At 38.7% G+C, this 19,585-nt stretch overlaps 1 protein-coding gene and 1 pseudogene across 1 annotated transcript; both read right to left on the bottom strand.

Annotated features, from left to right (window-relative positions):
- LOC124939065 (eukaryotic translation initiation factor 5B-like) lies at window positions 1-972 on the bottom strand. The gene is made up of 2 exons (XM_047479577.1): window positions 796-972; window positions 1-699 (listed from the first exon to the last, which is right to left on the bottom strand). The coding sequence occupies exons 1-2, from the start codon at window positions 970-972 to the stop codon at window positions 1-3; spliced, it is 876 nt and encodes a 291-aa protein (XP_047335533.1).
- An 8,967-nt stretch (window positions 973-9,939) lies between these two features.
- On the bottom strand, window positions 9,940-13,992 carry LOC124940164 (annotated as a pseudogene).
- Between the last annotated feature and the right edge of the window lie 5,593 nt (window positions 13,993-19,585).

Below are 19,585 nucleotides of genomic sequence, written 5' to 3'. Positions count from 1 at the left end.
TTAAACCTTCTTAAGGGCCTCCTTCTTAGGGGCCTCCCTCTTCCGCTTTTTCGGCGCTGAGGCGGAGGCGGCCGCCTTCTTCCTCTTGTTTTCTTCGGCGAATTCTTCCAGCTTCCGTTTTTGCCTTTCCAACCGTGCGGCATCCTCCGCAGCTTGAGTGGCCACTTTCTCAGCAAACCCTGGGAATATGACCTTAGCCTTGTTAATCCGCGCGGCTTCCTCTTCCTCTTCGGTAAGCTGAGATGAGCGCGGTGCCTCTTTATCTTTGCCTGCTTCGGCATCCAGCGCATCCTGGATCCTTTTAGCCGTCTCAGCATCGGCCGCTATAGCCGCGGCATCCGCGTTCACCTTTGCCTTTAGCAGTTCGGCAACCTGTTCAGAGAGCGCCTTTAGTTCGGTCACGAGACCCACATTCGTCTTTTCGAGTTCGGAGACCCGGTCAAGTGTCGTGCCGACCAGATCATTACTCATCGCAGTTAACCGTTGATCGGTTTCTCTCTCAAACTGGTCGAAATCTTTCTTTAAATCGGAGGTTACGTCCTCCAGAATTGCAGTTCGCTGAACAAATTTATTGCGCTGAACCGCCTCTTCCCGCATATCATCGCCGAGTTCTGAGAACCGTTCTTGATTTCTCTCCAGAAGATGCCTTGTGACGTCGGCGAACTTGAGGGCCGAATCAACTATTCTGTTGGATCTATCCTTGAAAGGTTGAACCACTGTATCTTCGAACTCTTGAATACGGTCATCAATCCGTACCGATGTGGATGCTTCAAGCTTTTGAAGTCGGTCCTCAACCCATTCTTTAGTAAAGTCTGAAACAGGGACTTCCGGTAGTGGGGGAGGTGATTGCTCGGCGAGATTTGGATCGGCTCCTTCACTGGATTCTATCGGTGTCGCATTCTCCCTTGGAGGTGTTGGGCAGTCAGCCGGAAACCTTTCGATCTTGGGAGCAGTATAGACCGGTACCTGCATTCGGCTGCATATGGCTTCCAGCCGCTCGACTTCTTGAATTAGTTCCCCTTTGGCTTTTTCAAGCCTTGCTAACACCCGCGGCGCTACGGTGTCCACCGATTCCATCTTGTTGAGCTCTTCCGTAATTTTCCGGATTTTTGTCGTTAGTTTCCGAAGTTGAACCTTCGGTAACAAGAGACAAGTTCGGTGTTGTACCTCTTGGAGTGTGTTGGAGTTCGTAATGTTCATCATCAGGTCCTCCACTTCCTCCAGTCTGTTTATGCATTGCTCATCTGTGTGGCTCGGTAGGATCTCTCTATACGGTGTATCAAACCGGTGCTCGTGCCACTCCAGGTATAGTTCTTCAACCGACTCGGCTCTTCTTCTGATGCCTTGAAGGAGTTTCCTAGATATCCTATCGGCCTCTGCTTCTTCGGCCTCCTCCCTCTCTGTGTCGCCGCCTTCATCATCGGCTTCTTTATCAACCTCTTCTCCACCCTCGGTGGTCTCAGGGTTGGTGTTTGGTGCGGCATCATTAGGACTCTGGGCCGAACCGTCTTCATTGACCGTTCTATCATCCTCGGTCTTTTCCGTGTCGGTTTGCTCAGAGGCCCACTCCTCATCTTCTGTGTGCTGCGGTGGTTCTGAGAAAGTTACCTGCTCTTTTCCTTTGCCTTCGGCCTTCGCTTTGGCTGGGGCAGCTTTCTTGGCGGTTTTCTTCTTTCGGCCACCTGTGGAACCGGGGACCGGCTGCGTCCTTTCAAGGAATTGCCTTGATCTGATGAGGCAACGTTCTGCTACAGCGACGCCGGGACCGATGTCGAGATTTAGGTGGAGGAAGATCTTACCGAGGGGCACGGCGTATCCCCACGACCGGTTTGAGTCCGGTTTCACCATGTCCATTAGGTTTCTGAACACCGATCTTGCCCAGTTGACCTCTCTTCCCTCCATCAGACCGATCAGCATCTTGATTTTGTCTCTTGTGAGGTTGTTGAGGTTTCATCCCCTCGCCAGGATCGCCCTTGTGAAGATGTCACATATCGGGATATATTCCAGCTTCAACATTTGTTTGCTGCCGGATGTTTTGATCGGCTCTTTAGTTGCCGATAGAATCTGGCAAGCCGCCTCAAAGATGTCCTGCTCTATTTCTGCCGTTGCATCCTGGCCGGTTGTCGGAAGATGCAGGCTCTCGGCCACCAATGCTTCGGTGAGCACTATTTCAGAACCGCATACAGTCGCGGTGATCTTGTCGTAGGAGATGGTTGCGGTTTTGAAGAACTCTTCGACCGCATCTTTGTATATAATATGAGGACCGCCGAGGAAATATTCCAGACCGGTTTTGATTACCCGGTCAATAACTTCCTTCGCCTCGGGCGTACCATTCAACCGGATTTCCTTGAAATCCACCTGAGAATAGAGTCTGAACAAAGACGAATCACGCCCCATGTTAAAGAATTTGAGAATGTGAGAGATAACCGCTTCAGAGAGTGAGAGAGCTTAGAGAGAGAAAGCAGATTCGCGTGAGAATGAAATAAAATGACCGAAAGTCCCTTTTATAGATGCGGTTTGGAAGCCCAACCGTCCCATCAATAATGGGCGGGAATTTTCCCTCCAAATTGAAATAAGCGTCAAACCGTGTGCGCCAAATATGGGCGGTAAACCAAAAAGGGGGCGGCAGTTTTCGGCGGGAAATTTCCCTCCAAAACCCTTTGCTAATGTCATTGATGACGCACTCTTCTTCTTGAAACCGATTGAGGATACGGTTTCTAAATCTAACCGGTTATTCAGAGTGTTTGCAATTTAGTTTAAGCAATTTTTATATGACCGGATAAGAACGCGGTTTGAAGAGGTTAACCGGTTACTTAGATAAATGTTCAAAGAATTAAGAAGACACGGTCATTTAAACTGAAATGATATTAAGTTCAATAAATATCGCAGAGAGAAAACCGACAGAAAATTTGGTATTGAAATAGGCATACATAGATAATGGAAAGTACAGCCTATGAAAAGGTCATTCTAGAAATTCGGTCCATTGCCGAATCCTTGTCGAGGATGTTTGAGGATGAGGCCGGTGTGCCCGGTCCGAACTCTGGTCGGTACCCAAGAATTAGCTTGCTGATATGCGGTGCATACCCGAGACCTTTCTTAGTCAGCACCATATTCTTGAGGTTGTCCCATATGACCGTTGACCAGTTGATGGCCGATTCGCAGAGGATGTGAGTCATGATGTTGTAGGTATTTCTAGAATACCGTTGATTCGGCGATTGACACAGAATCGACCGGGTCACGATTTCGAGCAGTAGCTGACCGTGACTAGCAAGCTGTGTTTTTGGCCCAAAGTGTTCTACTGGAGAAGGGGTGGCCGACAGATATTGCGCGGTTTCAAATCCCGCAAGGTCCTGCATAGTCGGAAAGTCAGAGAATCCTTCTATCGGTAGACCGAATAGGGAGGCAAATTCAACCTCATCGATCCAGAAGGTATGGTCTCTGACGGTAGATACGATGTATTTTCCCCTGATGCAGGCACTTCGAAAGAAGGCCTTGACATCCTCTAGGAGAATAGGACCGGCCTCTTCAAGAAAAGGTTGAAGACCGGTCTCAGTGAGAGAGTAAAACATGAGTTTCTGATCAGGGTTTCCGTTCCTCTCTCCCATGCAGGAGTTGAAGTCAATGCTTAGGAAGTTTCCCAGAGTTCGGCTAGGCATGATTTCGGTATTGAGAGAGATGGGATTCAAGGGATTTCAGAAGTGTTCTAATGCTTTTGGATGTGGTAAATTGAGTAGAGAATAGCTCCTTATATAGGGTCGGTTTTGGAGGGAAAATCTAAGCATTGATTGTCAGTTTTGTTTTATTAAGGAAAAGAATCTTTATCTTTTCAAGGCGCATTGGGAAACGGCAGATTGCAATGCCCGAGGTAGGTGTTAGTTGGGAAGTAACCAGGTTAGTTGGATATTAAATGTGCAGGTGGTTGGGAGTTATCTCATTAATTGGGAATAATCTCATTAAATGCACTTAAACATAACCGAGATTAATTAGAGTGAAACCGAAAATAACATAGAACAATGCCGAAAATGACATGAAGAACGATGAAGGAAACATGAGATCAAGAAAGACACAAATAAAGCCGAAAGAGACATAGAAGAGGCCGAAACGATCAAACTTGAGTTGGATAAGAATACAACCGGTGCATGAAGCAAAACGACCGGGTGCAAGAGGGAGTGACTTAGTGTGCACGGGAAGGGGCTTCACGGGGGCGATTGAAGTTCCTCCTCCTCCAGGCTCTCTCAAACCGATCATAGAATGAGTCGGTTATCTCTCTGGTTAACACCTGGGCGTGGTTCAATCCCTCGCTAGGACATGTTGGGACACCAAGTTCCACGAGAAGGCTGCTTATTTGGGGAATGAGTCCGACCGACCGGATGCCGACCATCCAGATGAGGACGTCGAATAGCACCCGGGACCAGTCGCTTAAGAAGTGTAATCAGGTTTGATACGGTTTCACGTTTAGATGGTAGGAATATTACCCATGTAAATCTAGAATAATCATCAATAACTACCATGGTGTAAAGCATACCTCCTAGGCTAATGACCTGAATCGGTCCAAATAAATCCATGTGAAGAAGATCTAAGCATCGGCTAGATTGGATATTTCCTTTACTCTTAAAAGATGACCTAGTCTGTTTACCCATTTGACATGCTGAGCAAACCTTATCCTGGTTAAATACTATATCAGGAATACCTTCAACTAGCTTTTTACCACGAATGTAGTTTAAGGTTTTCATGTTTAGATGGTTTAGTCTCTTGTGCCATAGCCAGGTTTGATCAGTCTTAGCTATCATGCATATAGGATATTCTACTCTAGTTTTCCAGTCTACCTTGTAAATGTTACCTATCCTATTTCCGGTCAGTAGTACGATACCTTGAGAGTTCTTAACTAAGCATGCATGTTTAAGAAATTCTACAGTGTATCCAGCATCACACATCTGACTAATGCTAAGAAGGTTAAAACGTAGGTTTTCAACTAGAAGTACATTATCAATAGTTAGGTTACCATGGACAATCTTACCCTTGCCCACAGTTTTACCTTTTGAATTGTCACCAAAAGTGATTAAAGCACCGGTTACTGTTCTGATATCGGTTAACAAATTGCTGTTTCCGGTCATGTGTCTGGAACAGCCGCTGTCCAAGAACCATTCAGAGTTTCCTAGTCGTTTCTTTGGATCCTGCAAAATGTACATATTTACAACTATTTGGTACCCACATTTACTTGGGTCCACATGCGATTAGTCCCTTGGGTACCCAAACTTTGATAAACCGGACGGTCTTCTTTGCTAGGGTTTTAACTGTCCTTTTGGCACTCGGTCTCGTGTATCTAGGTTTTCCTTCAAATGTTCTAAATGGTGATGGTCTTTGGTTCGGTGATCTATGGTTTGACCTACGTGGTTCAGGAAAGGCTTTCTTATGTCTGAGGATTTCGGCTTTTCTTTTCACAGGGTCAAGCCATGATCCGGTTGGACCAACATAGTCGTATTTTAGCTTTTCTTCCCTATAGTATGCGGTCTCCTCTTCTTCAGCGGTCCAAGAGCTCTTAAGAAATTTTATAAAGGGAAGATTTCCTCTTGTAAGCCTTGCTTTCTCTATGGGTTTTCGGTCTTTAGAGCTATTCTCTGTGTATCCCAGGCCACGCTTACAACGAGGATGCCTGTAGTGTTTATTCATGTTCTTTACTATATCGCTAGATCTCTTATAGGCGGCCATCTTATATTGAAGTCAGGCATTTTCTTCCTTGGTTAGTTCTCTAGTTGGTTCACTAGATTGTTCGGTCTTAGGATCTAATTCGGTTTCTAAGGTGTGGGTATCATCAGGTTGTATGACCTCCGGTTCGGTTATGATGAGTACCTCTGGTTCTGTCGGAATGGGTACTATGGAATCTGTTCTGATGTTGAGGTGCTTAGGTAGCATGGTTAGTAGGTTCTTATATTCTTCTACCATGTCATTTAATGCATTGTATAACTCATCTTTAGTAAATTCCTCACAAGGAGAGTCAAATATCTGTTCTTCATTTGCCATGAGGCATGTGAGTTCATCGTCGCTATCACTGTGAGCCCATAGACTTCCTCCATCGTCGGCTATCAGTGCTTTCGGTACCTCACTTCCTTCACCGGTTTGTTGATAATTGTTTCTGTCATTTTGATAGTCCGGTTTCTGGGTATCCCTCCTCGGTTTCCTGCATTCCCACTTAAAATGTCCCAAACAGTTACAGTTATAGCATCTTACATTGGATTTGTCACCATAGTAGTTGTTTGTCGGTTGACTCCTTTTCATGAATCTCCCAAACTTCTGTGCAAGCATTGCCATGGCATCCTCAGTGAACTGTTCGGCGGTTCTGATCGGTGCGGGTGCAGGAACCGGTATCGGTGCAGGTGCAGGAGCAGGTGCAACCGGTTCTGTAGATGTGATTAGTGCTCTGGTTGATGTTGAAGCCGAGACTTCCTCTTCGGTTCTAGATCTCATTTCGAACTCATATGCCTTGAGATCTTCGAATACATCGTATAGTTTCATCTTACGTAGGCTCTTTGATTCCCTCATTACCATTGTTTTTATGTCCCAAGCACTTGGAAGAGATCTCAAAGCCTTCATAACTACCTCTTTGTTCTCATACTTCTTGCCCAGAGTTGCTAGTTCATCTAACACACCAGTGAACCGGTCACTGTATTCCTTCATGGTTTCTCCTGGTTTCATTTTGATGCTTTCAAACTTCTGTGTGGCCACCATTATTTTATTCTCCCTTGTTCTTTCATTTCCTTCAAAGATCTGGATAACCGTGTTCCATGTCTCCTTCGCGGTTTTGCAGTCTCTGATCTTGCAGTATGTGTTTCTGTCCACACTGTTGGAGATCCGGTTTCTTGCATGGTTGTCCAGATTGTTTCTTCTCCTATCTTCAGCCGTCCATTCCTTTCTGTCTTTATCAATGAATATTGGTCCTTCGGTTAGAATGGACTCCATTTCATCATCCAAGGTGACTAGGTGCAGGTGCATGCGTGCCTTCCAGTTGGCAAAGTCATCACCTTCTAGCATTGGAGGCCTATCTTGATACATGCTTGCTTGAGTATTGAAACTAACTGCTCTGATACCAATTGTTAGGATCTGGATCGTCGCTGGTGAACCGGGGGTTGGACCGGTTAGCGGTTCACACTCGAAGGGTGGTGGTTAATCCGGTTAGAGATTAACACCGGGGTTTCAATACTACACAACCTGTCACAAACCCTTGAACTAGGTTGAAGCGCGGAAGAGGTTTGCTTTCAGATTGAAGCGGCACGCTTGTATGATAGGCAGAATCGGTATTGTATAATGGAGGTTTGAAGTTTGATGGGTCGGCTTCGGTAACCTGGAAGTTCGGCTTGGATAGGGTTAAGTCGGTTATAGTGGTATAAATCGGTCAAGTAATGAAACCGGCAGACAGTAAATAACAAGACAGATTTTATGGATGTTCGGAGATAAAACTCCTACGTCACCCCTTCCTCTCGAAACCGCGAGAAAGATATTCACTAAGGAATACAATTACAAACCGATCGAGACTTATTTCCTGCTCGATAACACTTTTACAATTTACACCGAAATTGTAAAACACACTTTTACTTTTAACACTTAGGCTTTCTAAAACAGCACAATCTTATCACTTGTAGTAAATGCTCTTAGCGCTCGTTATCCCAAATGTATGTCTCTAGTTGTCCCGCATTTACTCTTCTTCAACTGCCCCTTTTTATAGGTGAAATATGCCAACGGTCATATTTCACTGCCTTGAGTCTGATTGGCTGAGCAGAGGTGCAGTGATTCAGTGTTTCAGACCTGCGGTCGTTTCCTCAGACCTGATGGTCAACCTCAGACCTGGTATTCTGTCTCAGACCTGCCGGTCTGTTCTTCCGGTTTGTAAGACAAACCTGCCGGGTTTGTCTTTTACTTGATGTAGGCACTGTCTGTTGGACAGTTGTCAGTACTTGGAAGATTTCCTTTCTGCCTTATCCCGAAGTGGAAAGATCCGGTAGTACTGTCTTCTGCAGCCTACAGTCTTTCCTCAGACTTGCATGAATATGGAAGTGTTCAGTCTGTTCCTTTGATATCGTTCTCAACAGATACCCAAATTGTCTTCTTGTACTGGTCGGCCGCTTGACTTAGCCGAGTGGCTTTTGGTATGAGTAATGTAACCGGACTTCTTCCGGTTATTTCTCTGTCTTGTGAATGATCGGCTGTTTGACGATTCCGGTTTTAAGTTTTGGCCGATCCTTTCTTTGTGCGGTCAAGTTCCAAGTATTCTTGGTCGGTTTAGTATCTTGACCGGGTAGTTTTCTTTAGCCGGTTCCGGTCCGGTTCCTTGTTCCTGCATGGAAAGTTTATTTAAGTTAGGTATGTTTGAACCGGTCTAATTTTATCTAACAATACTTATAGCATTTTTAATTTTATTTTTAACCGTTATATGTTTATGGACGGGTCAACCCAGAATCCGACCCAAATATTCATTTACTCTTACATATATATTTCAAATTAACCACAACTCTCTCGACTCGACAATCCGGACACTTTCAAAATTAAGCATCATTATATATATATATAGATAATGTTTCGTTTTCGTTTGGCTTAATTTAGTATTTTTTTTACATTCTGATGTTTCTTTTGTATTGATTATAAATGTTTGTCTTGAATTATATTCATATAATTTATGACAAATAATATTTTAACCTTTTTTTTTTATAGGTTTTCATGATTTTATATAGTTGTAATATTCATACTTGATATTTCCTATTTAAAACTATGTTGATAGTGTGGTTGTTGAGTTGTAATTGAGATACATATATAACAATAATAATGGTATCTTGTGTTTATTCATATTATATTAGAAAATAGAAATCATCTATCTTTTTTTTATCTAAATTGAACCAAATAAAGATAATAAAAATAGAAAAAAAAATTAGGTAAATTTGGAAATGTAGTATTTTTTTTTTATTTACCTATAAATGTAATATGTCCCTATACACTTAATTAAATTTTAAATATTAGATGAGTTTGTTTGAAATTATTTTTGATACATTTATTATTATTTAAAATTATTCATTGTACATTTATTTTTTGTTTGAAATAGTTATGCTATTTTAAACGGACAATATGAAAAATAACTCCAATATAAATAATACTTATTGTATGGTCCAAATTTAAACTTTTGATAACTAATTGAAAACAATCAATTATATGGGTTGTGTTTTTTAGATTTAGATTAGAACTTATCTTGATAAATAAATTTATTTTTTTTTTCAAATCAAATTACATTCATTATTATTCTCACTAAGAGGATAATCGCTCTTTTGGTGTAAATTATGTTTAACCGGTCGATTCAAGTCTATTACTAATTTGGATTATAATATCATATTTTATATTTCATAATCTCTATCCTATTATATAAAGGAGATGGTTTTAGGGACATAACAGAAACATATAATATTTAAATATGGAAGAGACGAATGAGTAACAACATCGTCGTCGTCTTCGTCTGCATTTTTTTTTTGGAAATAAAACATAATAATTGGGTTGTCATTTGAGAATGAAGTTAAAGAATTCATCACAAGATAAAGGTGAAAGTTTTTCTCGTAATAGAATTTAGAAAAATAAAAATGAATATCCACGTATAAAAAAATTTATGATTATTTTCAATATAAATTAACAGTTTTATAACATTTTAAATAATTTTATATATTTAGGGTGTAATTTCAAACAAAAATAAATGTATAAAGATTAATTTCAAATAAAATTAAATATATAAAGAAAAATTTTCAACAAAAATAAATATATAGGAATAATTTCAAATAAAGTAATATATAGGGAGATTTTTCAAACTTAGTTAAATGCATAGAAAGTATTATACCTATTACCTTTAATAAGTATTGTTTTTTTACTAGCTGAATTTTCTTAAAAGGCTCAATATACACATACACAATATGTAAAAACCACATAATGAATGAGCATTACAATGATCACAAAAAAATAAAGTAAAATAATAATTTAGCAAGGAACCAACCTTCACAAACAAGTGATAATGGATGAAAAAAACACTTTAAAACACCACCTATGGCTTTGATGGGGAAGGAGATGTTGGAGGCTTCAGATCTGGATACTGCAAGAAAAAAAATACATCATATTAATAATTAATATCTTACAAATTGAAGAAAATAAAGATAAAGAATTGATTAAATATAAAATTACAAAAGGGTATGGAGACAGTGGTCTTGGAATTCCTGAAATAAATTCAGTTTTAACTTCTTCTTCTGGTTTAGACTTTAGTGACTGCATTAATATTTTCAGGGGCAGGCTGCACTGATGATGATACTTCTGTTTTCGGTTGCTGGGTGAGAGCAGCAACAGCTTCTAATTTCTCAGTTATGGCTGGGCTTGGTTGTACTGGTGCAAGAAGAGCTTTTCTAGTTGAAACATATGGTAAGAGAGCTTTCCCAATTTGCTGAATTTCAAATTTAACCAAGAGAGTTAATAATAAAAAAAATGAATTAATAACAAGAATAGGTATTTATAAAAGAAAAAGAAAACCTTGATCTCATCAGCAATTTCATTTGGAGCAATTTTAGTTGTTACAAATTCATCCACTTTCTGCAGAGTTTGTTTTCTATCCTATAATAAGAGGAAATAATAAACAAAACTGAATAAGAACTTGAGAAAATAATAATAATAATAATAATCATAAAACAAGCAAACCTCAGCAAAAAGGAGTTTCTTGCTGACAAATTGAATAATTGCAGCTGAACCCAGAATCTGTAGTAGTGTCTCTACCTGTATACAAATCAGGAACCAAATTTAGAACCTTTTAATGTAAAATTATTTGAAAATAATCTGGTTTATTTCAAAAAGAGAACTTGTTTTTATGTAGAAAAATACAATTTAATTGGATTATTTGAGTAAAATGACTAAAATATCTTTAATATTTAATAATTTGAAATTTTATAAATAATAAAGTAATTTGGTTCATAAGTTAATTAATGAGATTGAAGAAGTTATAGGTTGAAAGACATGTAGGTTATTTGAAAATAATCTCAGATACCCTTGTTTCAGAAGTGGTTTCACAAACAATAAATGAAACCCCCAACTCTCAAAACACTACATCAAAGCAAGAATCTGTTGTAACATTCAATCTTGTAAACTCTTCCATAAATTATTTAAATCACCAATTAAAATATGAAAATACTCTAATTTTTAATTGTATTTATGTCATTTGTCTCAAATAATGAACTTTCATCAAAACAATAATTTCAACTTAACAAAAATCATTTCTAGCTACTATTACTACTTCAAACTCAATTGAAGCAAAAAGTTTGGAAAGACATATTCACCTCAGTAAATGCTAATAAACCCAATCCAGTTGCTGCAGTAAGGCCAAGGGTAATAGAAAAGGCACCAGCACCCTCCTGCAAAATTCGGCACCAGTATTAGTTATTTAGTTACTATATTTCGGTCATCTACAAATATGGAATGAGAAAATATACACTTATCGCATCATTGAAACTGCTAAAGTCGATACTAAATGTCTTCTTAGGTTCTATCCAAGGAAGACCACTTTTCTGCAATATTTAGCAATGAAACTCTCTTTATTAGTATCCAACAAACAAAATTAATGAAATTATTGATCAAGAGGGAAAGTAGATCAGGCTTGTCTTGAATAAGCAAACCAACCAACCAGCCAGCCTTCTACCCCATCTTTAATGGCATAAGCAGTTTTAAATCCATTGGAGGTTACTAGCTCTGCTACTAGTTCTGAGTTCCCATCGTCTCTGGCTTCCATCACAAATTCAGCAATATCAGTTTTTCGTATTTTGATCTTTCTATAGTATAAGACCTTGTTTTATGTGGCTTATTTGAATTGAAATTATTCAATATTCTATTGAAATATCTTTCTTTTTTAACAAGTATCATTTATAGAGGTTGTTAAAACAAAAGGACAAATACAAGAAATGAAGCAAATGGACATGTACAAGAGAGACTACCCAAAACAAAAAGATCATTTAGGAAACAAAAATGAAAAATCAAAACTACTATGCAATCCAAAATCATCTGGACACGGGTAAAAAATAATAATAGAGCTCAAATCAATCTAAAAGGACGAGAATGGTAATCAAAACACCTCGAGCTATATAAGTACATCAAAAGACAAAAAAATCCAATTTTTGTTGATCAAATGGGAAATGCAATACCCAAGCCAATCAATCCAGGAGACCTTAATTGAGCTAGGCATTCAATATCCAAAGAACTCCATAATAGTTCCTAAATCATTGGAAGCAAAGGAGCAATGGAAAATGATGTGAAAAATTGATTCATCATCTAGATAACAAATAAAATCAACTAACAATGATATACATTTCCTTATGAGCCTGTCCAAATCCAAATATGAACATCTAGTTATTTAAATCATCAATTAAATTACTACAATATTTCTTATCTATATAAATTAAATATCAAACAAAGATATTTTTTATTTTTTCTATTAACACAAATAATCAATATGTGTGAATATAGTAGATTTTAATTTATAAATGGCTAAATGCGGTTTTAGACATTAATTTTTTCACACCATAAAATTTGGGTTTCCTTATTATTAAAATTATACCAAACGAGATTTTGTTTTAACAATTTCAAACGATATTATCTTACATAACATTTATAGATAATAAATTATAGATTAATACTCTAATTTAACTACCAAATTTCAGGGAAATAAGGATTTTGACTATTTTTTTTTTAAATTCGTAGTCAAAACTTTTAATTCGCTGAAATTCAATAATGAAATTAGTAACATGGATATTATATATATATATATATATATATATATATATAAAAAAGTTAACTATGGTTTAGATAAAATTTCGTTGTGCATAACTTTAATAATAATAATAACACTAAAATTGTAAGATTTATAAAAAAAATATTCGAAATCCCAATTGTCCCAACTAGGTTTTATTTGCTAGGCCTTATTTGAGGAGGTGATTTTTTGGATTTTGTCTGAGTTTTATCCAAAACACCATTGTTTGATAAAAAGTAGGAAAAAACTGGTTTTTAAAATTTAAAGACTAATTTGTCTTGGTATTTAAATGATAAAATTATTTGATTTGATGGTTGATAAGATGTTTGAGTTTTGGGATAAAAACTGAATTTTATCCCAAAAACCTCTTCATCAAACGACGCCCTAATAAACTTACTTGTCTATAATGAACAAAGATATAATCTCTGGTTCTTTGAACTTGAAAGACAATTTCTTCAAGAACCCAACTTTGTCTTCCCCGTTATATGTAACTGCAACCGGTTTCTTCTTCAGCCCTCGAATATCTGGACTACCGACTTGTCTCAATTCAGATGGCGACCTTATGTCAAGCAATTGGACATTTCCATCACCCAATTTACCATATGCACTCTTTGCAGATGCAACGCCCCATGGCTTTTTGGGTTTATTTCCGAGAACCAGAGACAAGACAAAAGGAATCACAAGAACGACAGCACCGCCAATTATAACCGCTGGATTCTGGGTCGCGTAGTTAGAAACAGTGTCGATCACTCCGCCGACATCAAAATCTGAAGTGGGTGTGTCGTTAACAGACTGCTGTAAGGCTTCTTCATATGTCAATGCTCTGGCGCAACCAGAGGTTATTATTGATGATAGTAGCGATACTCCGCCATTTAGATTTCTTGATATATCTTTGAGTGGGATGTGTTTAAGGTTACATAAAATTGGGTATTTTGAAGTGGGTATGTATGAGATCTTTCTGGATTCTTCTCTTTTTCTTATTCGGTTGGAAAGAATGGGAATTGGGGTAAATCCTACAGCATTGAGAGCTTCCATAGAAGAAAACACTTGCTTCTATAGTTCTATTGTGATATATATATATATATACTATCTTCTGATCAGAGAATACTCAGAAATGATTTAATCACTATGAGAAGAGACTTGGAAATGGTGTTTGGGTTCAGTTCAGTGCGACTAACTAGTTGGGTGACGGTGTAAATTTGAACTTGGCATTTTGGCTTTCTTGAACATGTGGTTGAGAGATGTCCACGGGGAATATATTATTGTTTTTTTTTTTTGATTCAGGTACTGAAAAATAGTACAAGCCGGTACGATAAAAATTAAAATACACCATCAAACAAACGGTACTAGAAAAAATTATAAACGTGCAGAAATAAATTTATTTTTTAATTTTTATATTTCTCAACCTAATTATATTTCGGTCGAGATCTTTTATTTCGATTTTCGTATTATCTATTTTTTATTTATCAGAATAAAAATATATTTTCATTATTATATTAATAAATTATGCCGGGATATTTGATCAATTCATCTGATGGTAATTTGTTATTTTATTTGCGCTCGTGGTGCTTTATTTTTTTTTATACGATTTTGCCCTTGTCGCGAAACGCTAAGTGACTTTAGCGTTTTGCGAAGTGGATCAGGGGTTTGTATAAATACTCAAATATTTTCATTTTCTTATTTTTCTTTCTCTCTCTTCTCCATTTCTCTCCTTCACTTCACGGCGGCCGGCGACGACGGCGGCCGGCGGCGACGACGGCGACGGAGTTTCCTTCACTTCATACAAATCTATACAGATTTACAAGTTTTTCTAACCTAACTAATTCATTTATGTTTTTATCTATTGCGGATTTACAAGATCTAACCCTAAATCTAATTTGCATGCAGGTTTTCGATTCTAGGGTTTAGGGTATGCAGGTTTCCGATTCTAACTATTTGAAGGTCGTCGAGGTAGATGTTGATCTGATGAATAGTTATGTTCATGTTTACATTTTCTTCATTTCAAAAACCTTTTCATAGGTTCATATTTGCTCGTATTTGTTGATTCTTATTTGTTATATGGTTCATATTGGTTCATGTTTGAGCATTCCGTTAGGCTATTATTTGTTATTTGATCATATTTGCAGAAAATCTCTAATAAGCGTATGTGTTTCCGTTTTAGATCTACTTACCGTTTCGCTACGGACGTACCGTTTCGATACGGACTTACCGTTTCGCTACGGACGTACCGTTTCGCTACGGACGTACCGTTTCGCTACGGACGTACCGTTTCGCTACGGACTTACCGTTTCGCTACGGACTTACCGTTTCGCTAAGTAGTACCTCGCGATTCGCTAAGTGTCAAGATTTTTTGTTATTTATAGTTAATCATGAACTTCATTTGACAAGGTATCTACATCACTTCATGGTTATGAAGAGAACCTGTGTTAGTAAAATAAACCTTATAATTTTACATTAATGGAAACATTTAGATTCTTCAGAAAATGCCTTTGAAGAAGCTATCATTAATGGAGTTCAATGATAGCTTCTTCAAAGGCTTTTTCTGAAGAATCTAAATGTTTCCATGTTTATAAGGTTTATTTTACTAACACAGGTTCTCTTCAAAACCATGACTTTGTTGTTGATACCTTGTCAAACGAGATAGATTACCTATGAAACCAATAAAAAATTTTGTACTTGACGATTCGCTAAGTACTACGAGCTCCAGCTAGGAGAATGGTTTGAATTCGATTTCGTTATTAAATAAATATAGTAGCGAAAACGTATTCAAACCATCCTCTCTTAGCTGGAGCTCGTTGACCTCGCGATTCGCTAAGTACCTCCCGATTCGCTAAGTACCTCCCGATTCGCTAAGTACCTCGCGATTCGCTAAGTGCCTCCCGATTCGCTAAGTGCCTCCCGATTCGCTAAGTGCCTCCCAATTCGCTAAGTGCCTCCCGATTCGCTAAGTGCCTCCCGACTCGCTACGGAAGTTGAAGAGACGCGCGTACGCACACGCGCTATACCTTATATATTCAAAAATTTCAGAACATTTCATTTCAACCGCCCGACTCTCTCTCTCTCTCTCTAACCCATTGTCTCTTCACTGAATCTTGTCAAGGCCGATCATTTCTGCTTTCTTCTCGTTCGTCATTAAGGTTGGTTCATTCTTCTCCCTCCCGATCATTTTCTGCTTTTTTGTTTATGATTTTCGGTTTTTGCATGTTAAGTGTTTATTTGTCTTTTTCTTTGTTTTTATTAGTTTATGAAACGTATGGTAAAATGCTGTCTTCTGTTCAGTATATTTTTTCGCCATTAAGGTTTCGCTAGGTACCTCCCGATTCGCTAAATACCTCCCGATTCGCTAAGTACCTAGCGATTCGCTAAATACCTAGTGGTGACCGATCATTTTCTGGTTTTTTGTTTATGGATTTTGGTCTTTGCATGTTAAGTTTAGTTGTTTGTTTCAGATTTTTTGTTTAGGGTTTTTGCATGTTAAGTTTTATTGTTTGTTTCCGATTAGTTATGTATGGTTCTCTAGGAACAACAACTATGTCCAAGAGGTAACTACTGTCCTTTTAAAGTGTACGATTTTGACTCCTCTTTTGTGGGTATAAATAAACCCTTTGTGCTATTCGAATGGAAATATATTTAAAATCGAATAGCACAAAGGGTTTATTTATACCCAAAAGAGATGAATCAAAACCCTAAACAAAAGTGTCTTATGTTCAGTTAACGGCTTCGTTAGGTACCTCCCGATTCGCTAAGTACCTAGCGATTCGCTAAGTACCTAGTGATTCGCTAAGTACCTCCCGATTCGCTAAGTACCTCCCGATTCGCTACGGACTAATCGATTCGCTAATTGTTGTGTTTGTTCTTAGATTTTTGATGATGTTGTTCCTTTTATAGATGGCAGAAACAATTGTTATTGTGTTTCCCGGTCGGATTTCGTGGAAAAGTGCCCTCACCCTGAAGAAGATTGTTAATAAGTTCGAGGAAATGGATCTTCTGGAGAGTGTGTACAATACCCAGTTCAAATCATTATTCACAACCCCGCTCTTGCAGTTCTCAGGAACTATTGTACATCATATGTTGATGAGGAGGTTAAGCTCAAACTCCAAGGAGATAACTTTCATGGTGAATGGGCAAAAGCTTGTATTTGGTATGAAGGAGTATGCGTTGGTTACCGGCCTATGTTTCGGCATTTATCCTGAGTTGGAGCAAGAAAAATTGCGTTGTTGTCCACCTCTCTCGGTGAAATACTTTAAAGGGAGCATGAGTGTGAAAATGTGCGACTTGGAGAAAGCTTTTTTCAAATGCAAAGACAAGGAAGATGCATTCAAGATGGGGCTGGTATGCCTGATTTGCCAGTACCTATTCACATTTGACCCAAAAGAGTTATATTTCCAAAAATACTCAACATGGTGGAAGACAAGGACACTTTCCTCCAATATCCATGGGGGAAGGTCACCTTTAGAGCCACCCTCAAGGGTTTAAACAAGAACATGAAACATCTTAGTACCTCATATTTTGAGAAGAAGGAGAAGGCTGAAGATCCTTATACTCCTTTTGCATATAACATATATGGGTTCGCATTGGCACTTCAAGTGTGGACGTATGAGGTCATCGAAAACTTTATCCCTAAATTCGCCATAAGGAATCAGATTAATGACCCTCTACGCCCAAGGTTGTTACTCTATCATTCCAACAGAAAAAACACATCGATCGAGGTAAAGACTGCCCTAGAGACCACAAATGTGACTGAGATGGAAGAGTCCTCCATGGAGAAGAGGTTATACAGTAGTGAAGAATTTGAGCAAATCGACGAGACAACTAATGATTTTTTTGAGGGATTTACTGATGGGAAGGTAATAAAAGATGATTTTGATGAAGATGAAGAAAGTGAACATGAAGAAGTTACTCTCAATTCCCCCAAACCTGCCACTAGGAAGAGAAAGGCTGATGCTACTCTTAAAGAAGCAGCAAACTTGAAGAAGAAGCTTGCTTATGAATCGATTCTGGCCCGCATTCTTACTCCCCCCTCCACGACCTCAAGTCCTCGGGCTGAGACACCTCCTCCTCGGGCTCATACACCTTCTCCTCGGGCTCCAACACCTTCTGTCTCGGCATATGAATTTATCCAACACTCAGTTGTGTAATACCTGTGTACAGGGAAAATATAACGAATTATTAATTGGTTAAACAGAATGAACACGTGAGCTAAATATTAATACCTTGAACAGAAGTCATAAGAAACCAAATTCCGACTACGGGCAGCAGCCATTGCATGCGTACAAGGAAGACCCGAAACTTCGAATACTCTACAAGTGCAGTTCATGTCTTTCAAATTGACTTTGAAATGGGACTGATTGTCATGCACATAAAACTCGAATCGGTTAAGCGATTGGACTGTATAGAATCTGGCCTTCTCGAATCCCTCACGTAACACCTTCTCATAATTTGGAGATAAAACTTCTTCGTGATTAGACGCTCTTTCTCTTCTATCGTTAAACCAATGTTATATTGTGAATCTTAAATACTCAGCCATTTCTGAAATGGGATACTTTCTGGCTTCCCTGCTCTGACTATTGAAACTCTCAGCATAATTGCTTGTGAGTTGATTGTATCGCTTACCGGGAAAAAATGCTCTACTCCATCTTTGGAACCCAATTTCTTCCAAATAGGCAGCAATCCTGTGATCTTTAACCTTGATCTTGTCAAACCACCGATTAAATTCATGGACAGTGTACGCCCTTGAAGCCGAATCAAACTCCGCATGACACTTATCACTTTTGAATTTGGCCACAATATTCATCTTTATGTGATATGTGCACGCACCGTGGTCTACTTCTGGGAAAACAGCACACAAGGCATTAGCGATGCTTGGGTGTCTGTCGGATACGAAGACGAGATCATCAACTAATCCAATTGCGTCTCTCAGTTTTTGCATGAAATAAGTCCAGGAATTATTATTCCCTGAATCAACAACGCCGAATGCGACAGGATATAGTTGCTCATTCGCATCCAATGCAATAGCCACCAATAATTGACCACCTGCTTAAGAAAACTAGCATCAACACATAATACAGGACGACAAAAGGATTTGAAACCCCTAATTGAGAGGCCTAGAGACATGAACATATACTTGAAGTGGCCGAGCTCGTCTGTCTGTATGTCGGTTATGGTACCAAGATTACACTTCTCCAACATGTAAAGGTATGATGGCAGTATTCCATAGGAATCCTCAACCGTTCCTCGCACATCTATTAAAGCATTTTCCCTTGCCCTCCATGCCTTATTATAAGTCAAAAATATCCCATAAGTTGTCTGCATGTCTTCAATTATTTTCTTAGGCAAGTGGTTATGATGATGGTCCATGTACTTGTTCTTCACGCACTACCCAATAACCCATGCTGGTGTTTGCATTTTTTTCTTGGGCCTCGACAAAACTGAGCATGAGTGTTGTTGCTCAAATTTCCGGATCTTAAACATCTCAGAAAACTTACCTTTCACAGCCCGCAAGCTCCACTTGCATGTCTCATCCAAACATTTGAGTTCCCAAAGATTTTTTCTTGACTTCTCCACTTTGAATTCAAAATGATTGGTCATCGCATATTTATATAGAGCAAGTTGAAGTTCTTTTTTATTTTCAAACAACGAACCGACTTCCAATACGGTTTCACTAGTTAATGCCATCGCAAATGTGGGGTCTGGCGGTGATGTGTCTGTCGGGTCTGTCGATGGTGTACCCATTGAAGATCATCTTGAACTAGATGGTGTACCCATTGATGATCTTCTTGCACT

The sequence above is a fragment of the Impatiens glandulifera genome, chromosome 5, assembly GCF_907164915.1.
Source record: "Impatiens glandulifera chromosome 5, dImpGla2.1, whole genome shotgun sequence".
Taxonomy (NCBI): Eukaryota; Viridiplantae; Streptophyta; class Magnoliopsida; order Ericales; family Balsaminaceae; genus Impatiens; species Impatiens glandulifera.
Note: the sequence above shows the minus strand (reverse complement) of the source record. Positions and strands in the feature narration are given on the sequence as shown.